The 16,325-nt window shown below is 53.5% G+C and overlaps 1 protein-coding gene across 4 annotated transcripts in view; it reads left to right on the top strand.

The window, feature by feature from the left end:
* Positions 1-16,325, top strand: part of DLG1 (discs, large homolog 1 (Drosophila)) — a 137,848-nt gene that overhangs the window by 51,351 nt on the left and 70,172 nt on the right. For 3 of the 4 annotated variants that reach the window (XM_015429076.1, XM_015429077.1, XM_015429075.1), the window contains one exon: positions 12,854-12,943. The exons of the other annotated variant lie outside the window; for it this stretch is intronic. In XM_015429076.1, coding sequence (XP_015284562.1) covers positions 12,884-12,943 — 60 coding nt within the window. In that variant the 5' untranslated portion in view covers positions 12,854-12,883. The remainder of the gene's footprint in view (positions 1-12,853; positions 12,944-16,325) is intronic. 4 annotated transcript variants of the gene reach the window in all.

The raw sequence follows: 16,325 nt of genomic DNA, 5'->3' as shown, positions 1-16,325 counted from the left end.
TAGTAAAGACCCCAGTGACAGGCGGGGGTGGGGTGGGTGGGTGCAGGGCTGGATGAGGGTCTCGCAAGCATTGGGGGGCGCTGCTGTAGCTGCAAGCGGCTTGCCTGTTACATCAAGCAGTTTAACAGCTCCGGGATTTATGTTGGCATTTTCACACAGAGCAGCTGCTTACGTTTAGGGGGCAAAAGAAGCTGAAAAGGCCGTTCAGACTATATCTGCCCAGAAGCTGAATGAGTGCCGGCGGGCGTGGTGGTCGCAGAGTTTGCCCGGAATGGCATCATTCAGAGGTGCCAAGACACAAATGAGTAAGCAAAAGTCTTCACCTTCAGCTTAATGCCGCTACCTCTGTATGAAGGAGGCAGAGCAAGGGGGAGTCTGTGGCTTCCATTATGGGCCATTGTAGCACAGCAGCAGCGGTGGCTATGGCTGCTAAGCAGGAAAGCTTTTAAGCACTCTTGTGGTTTCAAAAGAAAACTGATTCATCATCCAAACAGCACCGTCAGGCACAGCGGTGGGCTGGGGGGGGGGGGGGTGGCTGGCTGGCTGGCTTGTTTGTTGATTTACAAGATGTGTCTCCCTCACAAGGGCCACTGAGGAGGAGGCGGAGGCTAGTCGAGGTGGGGGCACCCCTTGCAGTGGGGAGGGCTCACCCCTGCTCACCGCACCCGGCTTTATGGGATGGCTGGCCACCGAACACCTCACCGCGTGGTTTGCTCTGATTCCTCTTGTTACCGCATCGCAGATTTGTGAACGGTGGTGCTTTGGTTAGGTGGTTTGATGAGGACCAGGGGAGGATAGGGACCACCGTGGCTTAGTGGCCGAGCCTCTGCTTGGCGTGCAGAAGGCCCCGGGTTCAGCCCCCGGCCTCTCCAGTCCCGAGGAGTAGGAGTGGGTCACTGGTGACGATGTGAGACCCTAGGGAGCAGCTGCCCCTCACCAAAGACCCCACTGACCTTGGCAGAAACGGTGGTGCTTGACCCCGTCTAAGATAGCAACTTCGAGAAACGGTGAGATAAAAAGGTCATAACATCATAACATCTGAGTAAAGTAAATGTGTCAATGTGTAACGGAGATTATATTCAGCAGGGAGATTTCAGCATTGAGATTTTAGTTCAGTATTACGCTTTTATCCACAGCGTAGCTTGTGCCCTCTTTGGTCGTAAGTGATGGACACTGTCCATATAGCTGTCTGGATTTATTTGGTGGGTTTTCCGTTACATGACAGTCACAACCTGGTGTTGTCATAGAAACTGGGGGGAGGATGTTATTGGGTAGGCATGGAAGGAAGGAAGGGCCTCTCCCAGTGTGCCAAGCGTTCCAGCGCTTGTCAGATCTGGAAAGTGAATCAAGCCTTCAGATATAAATATCAGAAGTTAGACATGGGCCTGCCTGTCTGCTTGCTAGAGCAGAAGGGGCACCGAGGATTTCTGCTTCTTTTTAGTATAGCAGGGCTTTCACTTAAAAAGACATTACAGTATATTTCTGTTCACTTTGTAAATGTTAGTTTTGCAACAGTAAAGCCGTAATGATGAGCAAAAAGTCAGCGGTGGCTTCCCTGTTGATAACCCTGAGGGGTGGGTTGCAGGGGAGAGCGGACGTGGGAAGAGGGAGAACCCCCGGGGGCCCCGTGCTGGCTCCGGAGAAGAGCGCCACGAGACTCCCGAAAGCTCCTCCCCGGCCACAACTTTTGTCAGTCCTGAAGGTGCTCCTGGACTCTTGCTCTTTTCTGCTGCTACAAACGGACTGACGCGGCTGCCCGCCTTGATCTCGCCTCCTGCGTGTAAGTGGGCTGTTACCCCCCCCCCCAGAGCCACTGCTTCAGTGAATCTGTTAAGGTGGCACAAGACTCCTTCGTTGGTTTTGCTACAATGGACTAATATGGCCGCACCACTTGACCTCGGGAGGTGGTCTCCTCCCACTGATGCCCCGCCGAGGGCAGCCCCACACTCCTCCACGTGCCGTTGTCTTTGCAGTGTCCAGAGCTTTCCCTTTGACCTGACAGTCTTCGTGAGATCAGGGGCCGCTTGGCATGGGCTTGTGTGGCCTCGTGTCTGTACCTCTGGGATCCAAGGTGGCATCTGTCCCCACGTGTAGTCTGTGTGGTGGGGGTCAGGGGGTCACACACGGAGGCTCTCTCAAGAGCAGCCCAGCAGTGGAGCAAGGCTGCCCGGGAGGAGGAAGAGGAGGATGGCCAGACTTTACAGGGCAGTGCTAGACCTCGTCCTGCTCTCAGACACGGGGGAATTTCACGTCACCCTTTTAAAACTGTTACTGTACCGCCATGGATTAAACCGGTACAGGGACGGCCGTTTCACACAGCCTTTCCCTTCCGGTAAGGAGCCGTCTCTGAAGCGGTTTGTCATTTCAAACTGCGCCGCTTTCTTTTCCTGCCTTCCCCTCCCCCCCCCCGCGTGCACGATCTCCCTGGCGCTGAATCAGGAGTACAAATCAGCGCCATAGCGACCCCATTGAGGTGCCTGGATTCCATTTAGATACCCTGGCATTCGCTGCTGCTGTCCCCTGGCGACAAGGAGCTCAGCTGGATACAGAATTCAAGCGCGGGGGGGGGGAGGGAACCGGACAGTTTTGAAACCCAGGGAGCAGGCCATTCTGGTGCTTTTTAATTCATCAGAGCCCAAACTAGTAAAGTCCCTCCTCCTCCTCCTCCTCCTCTTTCATGCTGTCCTGGTACATTTGTGCTTATTGCTATTTTTAGTGATTTAATCTTTAAACAGACATGATAAATACAATGTCTGCCCCGAAATTACGTTTTAAAATCCATGCTGAGATGCAGCAGCGAACGTCAGTGTGTTTAAATGGAGTCCAGGCATCTCGATGGGGCTGGTTTGTAGTCCTGCTCCAGCGCCAGGGAGCTCCCAATAGAACATTAAAGAAAAGAGGATGATCGCGTGTGGGGAGAAAAAGGGGCATGGCAAGAAGAACGGTCATCGCAGGAAGCGCTACGGGGGCCTTTCACACAGCACCCCATAGCGCTTCAGAAGCGGTAGGAAGGATTTAGAGACCGGTTGGAAGCCGTTTGTAGTGAAAGCACCTCAGCCACGCCTCCCACACGGGACAGAAGCGTTTCTGTATGAAAGGGTTAAATACATTCCATCAGGGAACCGTTACTAAAACGGTTCTGTCTGAAGTGACAGACAGAAGCCGTTAGTGAACAGTCCCTAAAACGGAATATGTCTCGGCTGCCTGAAATTCCTCGTGGTACCGAGCAGCGATATACTCAGTGGCTCTCTGACACGGCACCCACCTCGTGTTCTGGGAAACTGGGCTGCTTGTTTGGAAACTGAGGTAATTCCATGAGACCAAGACAAAACTAACAGGACTGATAAAGCCAATGAGAGACCAGGCGGTCATTGGCCATTCTTCCCTGGAGAGGGCTGTTGTTTGGGGATGGCCGCCTGTTGCAGGGCCCAAGGAAAAGGCCCCCCCCCCCCCGGTCAGTGGCTGATTCACAGTTGACATCAGGGATTCATTTGTGTGCTTTCTTCACATGCTCGTAGTACCCAGGATGGGCAAGGATTGGAAGTTTAAGTGGTGACCTTCGCAGACCCCAGGATCCCCGTCTGCACCCGTCACAGGAACCGAATCAGAGTGACCCATAAAAGGAGCAGCAGATGTGGTGGTGCGGGGAGTGCTTGGTGCCTCGGCGGTCTCACGGCCATCGTCCAAGTCAGAAGACGGTGCTGGAGTGGGGTGTGCTGCTGCTGCTGCTGCTGCTGTTCAGTGCTGTCCCCTACAATGAAACTCTGCCTGCAGAACACGTGCTCTGACCCCACCCCTTCTCCAGCAGGACTTGAGTGAAACTTGAAGGGAACTTAACGGAGAGAATTATTTTTTTAAGCATCCAACCTAGGAAAGACTTCTGCAGGGCTTGTAAGTTTGCACACTGTTTTGTATCACAAGTCTGACTTGCAAACCTTTCCCCATCTGGCAGATGCTCAGGCCTGGCTAAGGAAGAGACAGCCCTCCATGGTCAGAGCGGTGCGACATTGTAGTTCTGGTGGTGGTTGTTCATCTGGGTCGGGGGGGGGGCGCACAGAGCAGTCATGTGGCTCCCTTGGTTGATGGGACCTGCCCGTGTGGCTCTCTGCAGTCTGTGGAGTGGGGGCCCCTCCATGGTCTTTCCTCCCTGAGGGCATGTGTCGTCAGATGTGGAAAGGTCAGCCAGGCCTTTGCGCCACACTCTGGCTGTGCACCGTTGAGGCAGAGTCCCGGCCCCGCCGTGCCTGCCCTCCCTTGCTCTCACGGGGCTGGGGAGGCCGCAGCCGTCTGGCGTCCCAGGCTAGCCTGTTCCTTGCTGTGCCCCTGACTTGCTCAGCAGAGGAGCAGCTTGCCGAGCTCTTCCTCAGGACCTGCAGCCCGGCCCCTGCCCCGAATCCACCCGCTTGGCCGAGAGCTGTGTCTGTCCGTCGTCGTGGACAGCGAGGTGCTTCCTGCGGAGCCCGTCTTTGTTTCCAGTCAGCCGTGTGAGCCAAAGATCTCTTCCCGGCAGCTCTGCCTCCGTTTCTGGTCCATTTGCGGCACTTACATCTTGGCTGTGTCTTCAGCTTCCTCTTAGCTCCCCGCATACATCTGCTTGTTGTTTCAGAGGCACAAGCGGCCCTTCCCCTGGCAAATCCAGCCCTGCCATGTGCAGGGCCTCCCCGCCCCTTCCCCCCCCAGCCCTGGCCAGAAAGGTCTGGGTGATTGTAAGCCACTCTGAGGCTCCTTAAGGTAGAGAAAAGTGGGGTATAAAACCCAGCTCCTCCTCTTCTTCTTTCTTTCTTCCATCCCCTAAGAGGTGGGTGTGCCTGGCCAGATCAGTGTCGTTCAAGAACTGGTGAGCCAGTCACACCTGGCAGACTGTTCTCCTGGCCTCCTCAGAAACCTCCTTCCCAGGAAGCACCTTCCGCAGCGGCTGCAGACCTGGTCCTGCGCTAGGCATACCTCCGACCAACGCGCTTGCATTTTCATCTGGCTACAAGCCTGCGTTTACTTTTTGGACGTGTGTATATTTATTATTTTACATTGTGCAAATTCCATATCTCAGTAAATACAGTCACAGTGAATAAAAGCCTATTTTATTTTGATTTTTATAAATCCATGGAACGAGTTAAGTAGTAAATGGTTCGTTGCCCATTTACATTTTTGTTGCACTGAGCTGGCAGTCGACAGAGGTGTGTTTAAACACCACTCAGTGAGAGAAGCAAACTACGAGTTGTTACACTACTTAATTACAACCAAGCTGGGTTAGCATTATTAAAGCAGTGTCAGGTTCCCAGGCAGATCACTCTACACACACACACACACACACACACACACACACACACACACACACACACACGCTTCCTTTGGGGAAAGGGTTTATTTAGAGGTCTGAGATGCCGGTGGGTTCAGACTCTTTGTCAGGACTGAGGTGCCAAGGCGGGAAAGCAGCATGTAATTCCAAACCCCAAAATTCCATTCACACAGGTCAGCAACACTACAAAGACCATGAAAGATACACGGTCTATTACTAGCCAAACACAGATTCTACTTCTGTGTAGTGGTTAAGTGTGCGGACTCTAATCTGGGAGAACCGGGTTTGATTCCCCACTCCCCCACTTGCATCTGCTGATGTGACCTTGGGTCAGTCACAAGCTCTGGCACAGCTGTCCTTGAAAAAGAGCAGTTTGTGTCAGAGTTCTCTCAGCCCCACCCACCTCACAGGGTGTCTGTTGTGGGGAGGGGAAGGGAGAGGAGTTTGTAAGCCGCTCTGAGACTCCAAGAGAAGGGCGGGGTATAAATCCAATCTCCTCTTCTTCTTCTTCTTCAAGGACACTTCCCCCTGTGAAAAGGTGTCTTCGAGGCGCCGTGGAAGCTGGCCTCCCTACCCTCTGCAGGCATTCACTCCCCCCCCCAAGGGTGGCAGGCGAGGGCAAGTGATAAGGACGCAGGAATAGCAAATGGTTGGGAGCCAGGAGTGAAGGGGATACACGGGGCATGATTATACTGGGTTGATGCATAACAGGTGTGACTGCACTGGGTTGGAATACAACAGGTACAGTTGGTCAAATGCCCGAATCTGACAAGCAGGCCTTGACAAATTTTCTTTGGATCTGTGAGCCAGCCCCAAAATTAAGAACATAAGAGAAGCCATGTTGGATGTGGCCAATGGCCCATCCAGTCCAACACTCTGCCAGTAGCAGAATCATTTTTTAAAAAGTTATTTAGTTCATTTATACTGCGCCTCTCTCACCGGTGGAGGAGAGCCAAAGTGGCCTGCAGCCTTCTCCCTTACAGCCCTGAGGGGTAGGCCAGGCTGGGAGTGTGATTGGGCCAAGGCCAGCCAGCAGGCTCCCATGGCACGAGGAGGGATTTAAACCTGGGTCTCCTAGACCGGTATTCTTAACCACTAAGCCAGCTAGGAAACCTCACCCGTGGTCGTCTCATCCATTTAGTGGTAACAGGCACTTTCCCTTGAATGCAAGCTGCAGTCTAGGGCAGGGTATTTCCACGTTGGTTGAGCTTTAATATAACATTCAGCAGTTACGTGGGGCAGAATGGCCATAATAAAATGCCAGTTCAGAAGGGGGGGGGAAAGAAAGCCCTTGGCATAATGGAAGCTATTGATTACAGAAAGGCAAAGGGGGGAATATGCAAAACATCTCACCGCTAAGCAAAGAATAAATTTTTAAAGGATTTAATAAACAAATGCATTCCCCTTCCCTCTAAGACATCTCTCTCCGGTTGTGAGTAAGCTTTGGGGGGTATCTGATTCTAATCTCCCTCTTTCCTTGGGGTGCTGGTTCTGCCCAGGCCACCTTCTTGAAGCCGCATTTCCTTCACCAGCCAGGACAGCCCCGAGAGCGGGACCCCCCCTCCCCTCCCCCCCAGTGTCTGAGGGGCAGCCTTCTGGAATCTTCCGTGCCTCTTCCTTTCATGCCCCCCTTCTGCCTGGTTCCAGTCTTCCAAAACAGGGCTGTTGCCAGGCGGGCCTGTCGCTGAGTCTCTCTCCTCAGGAAAATCCTCCTTGTTTTGTGGCCGGTGCCGTTCGTACAGCCGTTGCCACCCATCCCTGGAGGCCAGCTTGAAAGCTAGCTGGAAAAATTTGGCCTCTGGACCTTAAAGTGTGGGGGACGTTTTAGGAGAGAGCCCTGCCAGAGCAGACCAGCGAGGGTCCGTGGAGTCCAGCACCCTGTCTCACACAGCCTCCTAGCGCTCGTATTCAGAGCTTTACTGCCTCCGAATATGGAGGTTCCCATTAGTCACCATGGCCACTAGCTGCTGATGGATCTGTCCTCCATGAATTTATGTAATCCTCTTGTAAACCCATCTGTGGTTGTGGCCATGACTACGTTCTGTGGCAGTGAACTCCACGCTGCAATCACTTCCTTTTATCCATCCTGAACCTCTTGCCCATCGAGTTCCCTGGGTGCCCCCTAGCTACAGTATTGTGAGAGTGGGGGGGGGAGTCCTCTCTGATCGCTCTCTCTGCCCCTTGCTTGGTTTATGAACCTCTGTCATTCTCTCCCCCTTGGTGGTTATCTCTGCAAATCGAAACACACACACACACCAGTCTGCCAGGTATCTGGCGTAACTCTTGCTGTGGGAAAATTCTTATCAATGGTTTTTAATGACTTTTATCCGTAATGGTATATTTTATTCCTTGTACTTAGTATTTCTGTTTGCTTGGTTATTTTCTGTCTTTTGGGATTGTATTATTCCGTACCCCGTGGACTATCAAACTTGTTTGCTTATGACGACCCATTGGTCTGTGAGCATGAAGTGTAGACTGAAGGTGCCTGCTTGATCCGTGGGAGGTCCCAGGTTCATGCAAAAGAAAGAGGATGCTCAGCTGAGGGGCGGGCTCCCCACGCTCGCCTGCTGTGTCGGTCCCTCCCCAGCTCAAGTGTTCTGGGGGTGCACAGTGCGCCACACACACCCGTGTCACAGGCGCAAGGCTGATTTATGCTGGAGCAGAAGGGAGCAGCATTACGTAGGGAGCTGCTGAGCCCCCTGGGAAATAGTGTGACAAGCATATTTGACAGTGCTTAACTACCTGTTTTCAGTCTCGCTTGCTCTGTTGATTCTTGCACTGTAATGGAGCTCCTCCTAAATTGCAGATGAAGAAGAGTAGGGTTTTATACCCCACTCTTCATTACCTGAAGTACTCCTGGAGTGGCTTACAATCTCCTTCCCTTCCTCTCCCCACAACAGACACCCTGTGAGGGAGGTGGGGCGGAGAGAGTTCTGAGAGGGCTGTGACTGACCCAAGGTCACCCAGCTGGCTGCATATGGAGGACGAGTGGGGAATCAAACCCGGTTCTCCATGTTGGAGTCTGTCGCTCTTAACCACTACAGCGAGCTGTGGAAATGCCCGGTGACCTTCGCTCTGTGCTCTCCATTTTCTGCAAGGCATTGATTATCTTTGCCTGGCAAAGGGGCTGCCCAATGGAATGCTTCCCTCGTTCCGGAGAGTGCCTGCGTGCCTGCCTGCCTGCCTGCCTGGGCATCTGCTTTGCTGACGGGGAGGGCATTTTGCCGGGTCCGCTCCTGCCTCCCTCTGCCTTTCTCACACTTGGAAGGGGCTCCGCCGGGGTGCCCGGATGACTGCTGATGGCCACTTGCGCAGGTGTCTCTGCGAGGCTCCAGACGGCTGTGAAGCCGGAGCTCTCGGACGGGCCGGCTGTGCAGGTGGCCCCTGGGCTGCAGGACGTCTCAGTGTGCAGCCGCTGCCGGCTCTCGGTGGGCGGGCCGGTTGCCTCTCAGCCCCGTGGCCTGGCCCTTCGAAGCACAGAGGCAAGTTCACCAGCCTGCGGGACAGCGTGAGGAAGAGTCCGGCCAAAAGCACGGGCAAAGTGAAGGCAGGCGGTGGTGACGGAGGCCTGGGTGGCTCAGGCCCCAGTGGCTCTGGGGAGAAGGTAAGCTGGCTCGGAGGCCCAGGGGGGCCAGCCTCCCTGCTTTGTGATTTCTCTGGTCATGCCTGGCTAGTGCAGCTCCTTGCTTGGGAGGGGGAGGGGAGGCCCTCCCCCTCTGTGTGTGTGTGTGTGTGTGTGTGTGTGTGTGTTTGATGTGGGCGGGATCAGCAGAGACATTTGGCATTTCATTGGTTGAGCTCTTGTTGTGTTCAGTGGGGGGAAAGAAGGCTCTCGGTGCGCAACCCCCCCCCCCCATCGATTGCCGGACTATTTATAAAGCTTGTCAAGTGGGGTCTCTTTCAGAGGTTCTTTCGACTGCTTTTTGAGGCACGAGGGAAGTTCTCCTCTGTGTGTGCATGTGTATTTATTGTAAACCCAGAAAAGCAGCGGGAGTGAAGTCCAGTTCTGCCAGTGGGTAGGGAGGGAGGGAGAAAGTCGCTGGCCAGTGGAATGAGGGAAGAGTCTCACCAGCAGAACTCCCATTAGTGGGAGGAAACTCTTCAGTATTTCAGGCAGGAGATCTGTTTCATGGGATGGACGTGCGGGTTTTATCTTGCTTGGAGTCAGTCAGTGAGGACCCTTGGGCTGTGGCAGCAGCTGCTACCGAAGCAGCATTTTAAAAGGCCTGAAGCCATGCTGGGCAAAAGCTCTGTCTGGCCCCAGCCACCTTCTAGAAACATTTGCCAGGGGCTGTGGGGAGCCTGTGGGGGCACCCTGTTGAGGGCCCTGGGTTGAGACCAGGGGTCATTTCCTGCCGGAATGTGCCAGAACGGTGCTCTGGCAGAAAGGAGGCCGGGGGCGGGGCCCCGCGCCACCTTTCCTGACCCCGCCCGCCCAGGCACACAGGCCAGGGAAGGCCTGCGGAGCCCCCCCCCCCCCCCGCCGCCTGGGGTTTTTTAAATGCCGTTCTTTCCCTTCCCCATGCCTGCCCTTTGTCAGGGGGTGTGTGGCATATGCAAAGGAGCTATGCAAAGGAGCTGCTGCGCCTCTTTTTCTTGGCAATGACCCCTGGTCGAGACGGTTTGTCTGAGGATTCTGAAATTAGTGGGAGAGCCCCTGCTTGGCATGCAGAAGGTCCTAGGTTCAGTCCCTGGCATCTCCAGTTGTTAAAAGGACCAGGGGCAGTGGGTGATGGGAAAGACCTCTCTGCCTGAGACCCTGGAGAAAAGCTGCTGTTTATCTGAGTACGCAATACTGACTTTGATGGAGCCAGAGGGCCTGATTCAGTATAAGGCAGCCAGCCTCGTGGGCTCTCATAATCAGTCCAAAATAATCAGTCAGGTAGACGTAATCGAAACACATTTCAGAAACATCTGATGAAAAATTACTAGGTAGTAGCATTCTAAAGCTTTTCCTATTTGCAGCTTATTCCCCCACCCCACCCCCACCCCAATATCTGCAACTTCACCTTTTGGCTGATTAGTTTCTGGGTGGGGTAGATTTTGAATAAACATCCCTTCATTCACCCTCTGTCCCTCAGCTGAAAGGATCAGGCAGGAGGTGACATGAAAGACCCCACACACACACCAGGGACCCCGGAGATCCCCCGGACCGCCAGCCTGAGTCGGCATGGGTCCTGATTCAGAACCCGACAGAGTGTGAACAGGGGAGTTCTGCACAGGAGCTGATCGGAGACGTTCCCCCCAAAGAGACGAAGCTTCCTGAAATAGAACAGGCAAGCAAAGCTCTTGTCCACGTTCAGTATTGAGGAGGGAGGAAGACTCAGCGTGCTCATTGCATTACCTCTCCTTGGAGCAGGAGTCTGTGTCGACACCCTTCCGTAAGCCACAGCTGCTTTAAAGAACAGATCCAGGTGGGGGCAGCCCTGTTGGCCTGAAGCATTACAGAGCAAAGTCTGAGTCCATCCAGGCTCCTTTGAGACCAACTAAGAAGTGTTTAGTTCTGGGTGGGAGCTTTCAAGGTCGTGCAGACTTCTTCAGATCTGCATCACGCACACACACGGGAGCTTATGCCCAGAATGAAACTTCGTTTGCCTTTAAGGTGCCACTGCTTTAAACAGTAGAAAAGAGCAAGAGTCCAGTAGCACCTTAAAGACTAACAAAAATTTTGGCAGGGTATGAGCTTTCGTAAGTCACTGTTCACTTCTTCTCTTGCTTGCCTGTTATCTTTCTTCATTCCTCATCGACCTTTCTCACCGAGATGCAAGGCAGATCACAGAAATCTAACAACAATGCAATAAAATAGTATAATATGAAGTATAAGTATGATATAATATAGAATCGTATAATATAAAGCAGTGAGAAAGGTGAGAAATAATGCAAATAAAAGAGTATATAGTACATGAAAAATTTTTGATAAAATGGATTACATTACAAAATAATGCAATAAGAACTGGACAGTACATATAATCAACAAAGTCTCTGGGAGAGGAACCTTCTTGTAGATTTTCCAGGCACAAGTAAAGCCACGGCCCTATTTGTTATTTAAAAATGCCCTCCTGAACCATTCCATTTTAATATACCCTTAATTCCTCTATAAACATGCCCATGGGACTGAGTCTGGACTTCTGCAACCCCTGTCCCTGTATAGAAAGGCCATCGCAAAACACACCTTTGTACAGACCGATGGAAGTGTGGGAGCCTCCCTTGTCAGGCGGGCCAGTTTCACCAAGTGAGCGCTGTGGCCTCAGAATGGTCAGGCAGAGTTATTTGCCCACTGGACAGAAGTTGTGGGTTTGTACTTGGCGCTTGAAGCTCTTTGCTCTCAGGGACCAGATTTGCCAACCTGGAGAAGCTGAGAGAGACAGAGAGTTATGTAAAGAAAGACCTTCACGGGACCCCGCATTCAGAGGAGGAAGACCATCACCTCCGGATATCAGTGCCAGGAGGCGGCAGCTCCTCCTCCTCCTCCTCCTCCTGGGACTGGCACATCTCACCTGACTGTTTAACAGCTCTCTCTCTCTCTCTCTCTCGGTTCCCATGCACACATCCCTAAAGGTCAGAGGAAGCTGCTCCCCCCACGACTCAGTGTGCTCACTTGTCTTGCATTGGTCTGGCCGCACTCGCTCAGCCTCTCCGGGCTCAAAGGGGGGGGGGTTGTCTGGAGGATAAAGTGGAGGAGAGGAGAGCATTGTAAGCGGCTTTTGGCCCCCATTGGGGAGAGAGGCGGGGGGGAGGGTAAATAAATGGTGTGTGTGTGTGTGTGTGTGTGCGGCATTCTTCAAATTCTCACTTTCACTCTTGTTAGATCTCTTAATAGTGTTGATGAGTTTTTTAGTGAAAGAGCTTAGCTGCAGGATGAAGGTTGTCTGGGCACTGAAACTAGACCTCTGCATGAGGGGAGAATGCTTTTGCTGGGGTATATCTCTACGTGCGTAACCCATGAACGGAGCCGTGTCGGAGTGCACCGAGGGGGTGGGTGTTGCTGTGCCGGGGGGTGGGTGGTCCTTGGCACATGGTGGAGCTCTTGTGCCAACTGGAAATCGCCAGATGCTGCACGGCTGCTCTCTTCACTGGCCGCACACGGTCTCTGTTATGAGTGGGACGTTCTTATTTCCCTTCCTCTTAAAGTAAAGGAGCCATGTGGGGCACATGCAAAGTCATAGATCCAGTCGTTGTTCAGAATGCCATCCGATGGTGGTTCACTGCTGGAAATTCTTGCCCGTGGTTGCCTTCTGGCCTTTGGATCAGATCTGGAGTCTTGCCTCAAACAGACCCGGGAAACGGATTGCCATGTGGTGGGGAGGGGTGGGGTGAGTCTTAGAGAGGAACCACTTTGGCTTTCCCCTTGGCTTGTGGGCAGGGAGGAGAGGCTGCCCGGGTGTGCCGTGGAGGAAGGGGGGAGGGATGCCTCTCCGGCAGGGTGGGCATCTCCCAGAGAGCGGCTTCCACAGCAACCAGCCGCCTGGGCTGCTGCCCCTTCATGCGGCTGCCATGTGTGAGTGCTTGTCTGTGTTGCATTGCTCTCTCCTGACCTCTCTCCATTGATGATTTTAGGCAAAGGAGGCGGTGCCTCTCTCTCCTCCCATGGTCTCTGCACTGCCAGTCCCTGCCGAGGCCGCGTTCATCCCATCCTCCATATCACAGGTGTTTATTCCTTTTTTTTGCCGTTTGTATGCTTCCCGCCATCTTTCTTGGCACGGCATGCGGTTTTGGTGCTGGGCTGAGCGCTGTTTGCATGGGGCTGCTGAAGACCAGGGCGCTGCTGCTGCTGCTTCCATCATGCCGTTTCCTCCCCCATAGAAGGCCTGTCATTCGCAGCCCCCTTTATAGAATTAAGACCTCAATACTTCACAGGATGACTGTTCCGGAAAGGCGGAGTGTCTGTGAGGCCATTCTGTTTCTGACTGGTTAGCTTGAAATGTGTGGACCCCCCCCCCCCCCCGGGCAACTGGAAAGAAGACCGTTCTCTGTGCGGGATAATTTCTCAGAAGCCAGCTGAGCAGGTACCTGCACTGGAGGAGCGAGGGCTACCAGGACTTGAAGAACGGGAGGGTGTCCGTGGCAGTGCCCAGCGTTCTCTCTCTGCTAACGCGGTGTGGCCAGGTCCGGCCAGTCCAGCAAGGCCGCTGTGTCTGATGCAGCAGAAACAAAGGGAAGGGCCTGTGGCACTATGAAGATTTAAAAGGCCACCTGCGGAGACCTGAGCCCAGTTCATCACAGCAAGAAAAAACGAAGCAGTTGTTGCCACCAGGTTAAAAGACCTGAACTGTGATCATTCTCTGCAGAACTGGAGAGTATCTGAGAAGCGTGGTGATCATTCACAACAGCAAACACATATACGAAGTGACTAGGAGCAAAGCCCGTTGTGGAGGAAGACAACGGGCCCTAGCATGGCGCGACGGAGGTGCCCCGGTCTCCCCCCCCCTTGCGCCGCCTCGGAGTCCGGGGGTGAGGGAGCGGCTTGTGAGTGGCTTGCCGGCCAGGTGCAGGCAGTGGGCTTCAAGCGACCTGCAGCAGCCTCGGGGCTGGCGGCGGGCTGGCCCCCGTCCAGTGAGTGAGAGACCAGGCAGCTGCTGGTAGTCGGCGGTAGCAGGATTGGGCTCGGCCTGATGTCCCCCTCCCCCCGTGCACTGGAGTGGCCGGCGCATCCATCGTCCGGTCACAGCCCAGCCGGCAACCTGTAGCCGGGCTAGGGCTTGGACGATGGCAGCAGCTGGATCCGGATGAGGCCCCCCCCCCCCGCTGGAGCGGCCAGCTCGTCTGTTGCCGGGTCGCACACAGGCCAGGCGACTACATGCGTGCAGGTGAGGGCGGCGGCAGCAGCAGCAGGATTGGTCCAAGCCCCCCCCCACGCTGGAGCGGGTGGCCCGTTCGTCGTCGGGTCACACGCAGCCCGGCTGGCTACGCGCACTCAGGAGAAGACACCCGCGGCAGCAGCGCACTGGGGCTGAGGCCCCTGCCCATTGGAGCATCCGACCTGTATGTCCGCTTGAAGAAGAGTGAGGGTGAGATGCTGGGTGCCGCCTCTGTGGGCGGGATGACGCCCACAGAGGCAGCAACGCAGGCAGTGGAGACAGATGCCTTGTGAGTGACACACCAGGGTGCCAACCAATTCAGGAGCGTGTTGAATGTCCTGGAGAGTGCCACCACCAGAACGCTTTTATTATATAGAGAGATTTAACACCCATCAAGACTCAAAGAACTGTCAAAGCTGATGAGTTCCCGGCCAGTGTTGTCAGACTCCAGAGGCAATTAACCTTGGATTGCCAGTGTTAGCCAGCGCTAGAAGACTGGCAGTCTGGGGAAAGCTTTGGCCTCCGTTCCATGTTGGTTGGCCCTCCGGGCCCTACTGTATGAAGTAGGGTGCTAAATCATTGCTGTGATCCAGAAGGGGTGGTTCTTCTGTTCTTCATTCAGCAATTTCCCGTTGGAGTTTCTCTTTGAAGTTCCTTCATTGGTTTTTGAATGTTGTCTATATTGCAGTATTTTGAACATTAAAATTATAAGCTGCACAAAGAAAACTATGAGCATGTGAGGGTGAAAGCAAAGGAAGCTCTAGCAGCATGGACCATTGTATAGGTTTCTGCCCCCCAAGCCTGTCCAGGAATGAGGGGGGAAAGGGGGGAAGCCCATACTTTCCCAATACATTAAACAACAACTCAGAAAGGTACCCTCTCTGGATTCAGAACAATATGCCATCAGAATCCCTTTTTAACTAGTCCCGGCTTTTCCCCATGGGAGGGGATTCCAAACCTTTAGGTTAGCCTCTGGGACAGAACACACTAGCAACTCCTCAGAGATGCACTCTTAATGGTCAATGGTAGCGTGTAGCCAGCCAGGCACAGGAAAATAGACTTGGAATCTCAGTTACAACATCAAAGACCAGTTAGAAGCAAGAATAAGTTTTTATTCAGTTCAGAGTATTGCAATTAGACTATAAGATTTCAAAACAAGAAAAGCTAGGGCTGTTTGCCTTAACTAAACATTAGGTAAAGGTAAAGGTTCCCTTGCTCGAAAGCCAGTCGAATCCAACTCTAGGGTTGCGGTGCTCATCTCCGTTTCAAAGCTGAAGAGCCAGCGCTGTCCGAAGACGTTTCCGTGGTCATGTGGCCGGCATGACTAAACACCAAGGCGCACGGAACGCTGTTACCTTCCCACCGAAGTGGTACCTGTTTATCTACTTGCAATTTCTTGCTTTCGAACTGCTAGGTTGGCAGGAGCTGGAACTAGAGACAGGAGCTCACCCTGTCTTGCGGCACCCGGGTCTTGAACCGCTGAACTACTGACCTTCCACAGCCTGCAGTTCAGCGTCTTAACCACTTGAGCCACCGCAGCTCAACTAAACATTAGAGATATCCATGTTCCAGAAGTGTCCAGGATACAGTCCAGTTAGGTGCCAAGGGATTTTTAGGAACAATCCCATCTTTGCCCCCCATGTGCTCTAAGGCACACAGCAGTCCTTTGTCTCCTCCAGAGAGCACATGGCCAGGCGCTTAACAAACAGGCAACAACAGAAGCAAGAGCAGAACAAGAGCAAGGGACAGAGAGAGTCCCTCTCATTGGGTCTGAACAGTTATAGTCCAATCCCAGTCTCAGTCAGCTGTGGCCATCAGCCAATTGGAGTGGACATAGGTGTGTCCAATTTGTTGGTTGTCATGGGGACAACTGGGGATAGGCTGGAAGTTTGGAAACCACGCCTGCAGTCACATGGCCCCCAAGCTCCAGCTTCTCCATTGCTGACGTGACTTTTTGCCTGGGAGCCAGCCATCAGGACTGGCTGCATTTGGGGGAACAGCCGTACTCCATACAAGTCTATCCCCAGTTATTTTCCCTGTCAGCAGCTGCGGACGATGCATGTCGAGGGCAATGTTGCCGAATAAGTTCTGATAGATTAATTTGTGGAGGGAAAAGAGCAAGAATTGGACCAGTTCTTCTGTGCAGTCGATGTAAAGATAGACTTGCACCCCTGGTGTTGGCTGGAGGAGGGGAAGCTGGAGCGAAGGAGCTGGTGGCCGTTTCTCCTCCG

This window comes from Gekko japonicus, unplaced genomic scaffold (assembly GCF_001447785.1).
Source record: "Gekko japonicus isolate JY-2015 unplaced genomic scaffold, Gekko_japonicus_V1.1 scaffold1727, whole genome shotgun sequence".
NCBI lineage: Eukaryota > Metazoa > Chordata > Lepidosauria > Squamata > Gekkonidae > Gekko > Gekko japonicus.
Note: the sequence above shows the minus strand (reverse complement) of the source record. Positions and strands in the feature narration are given on the sequence as shown.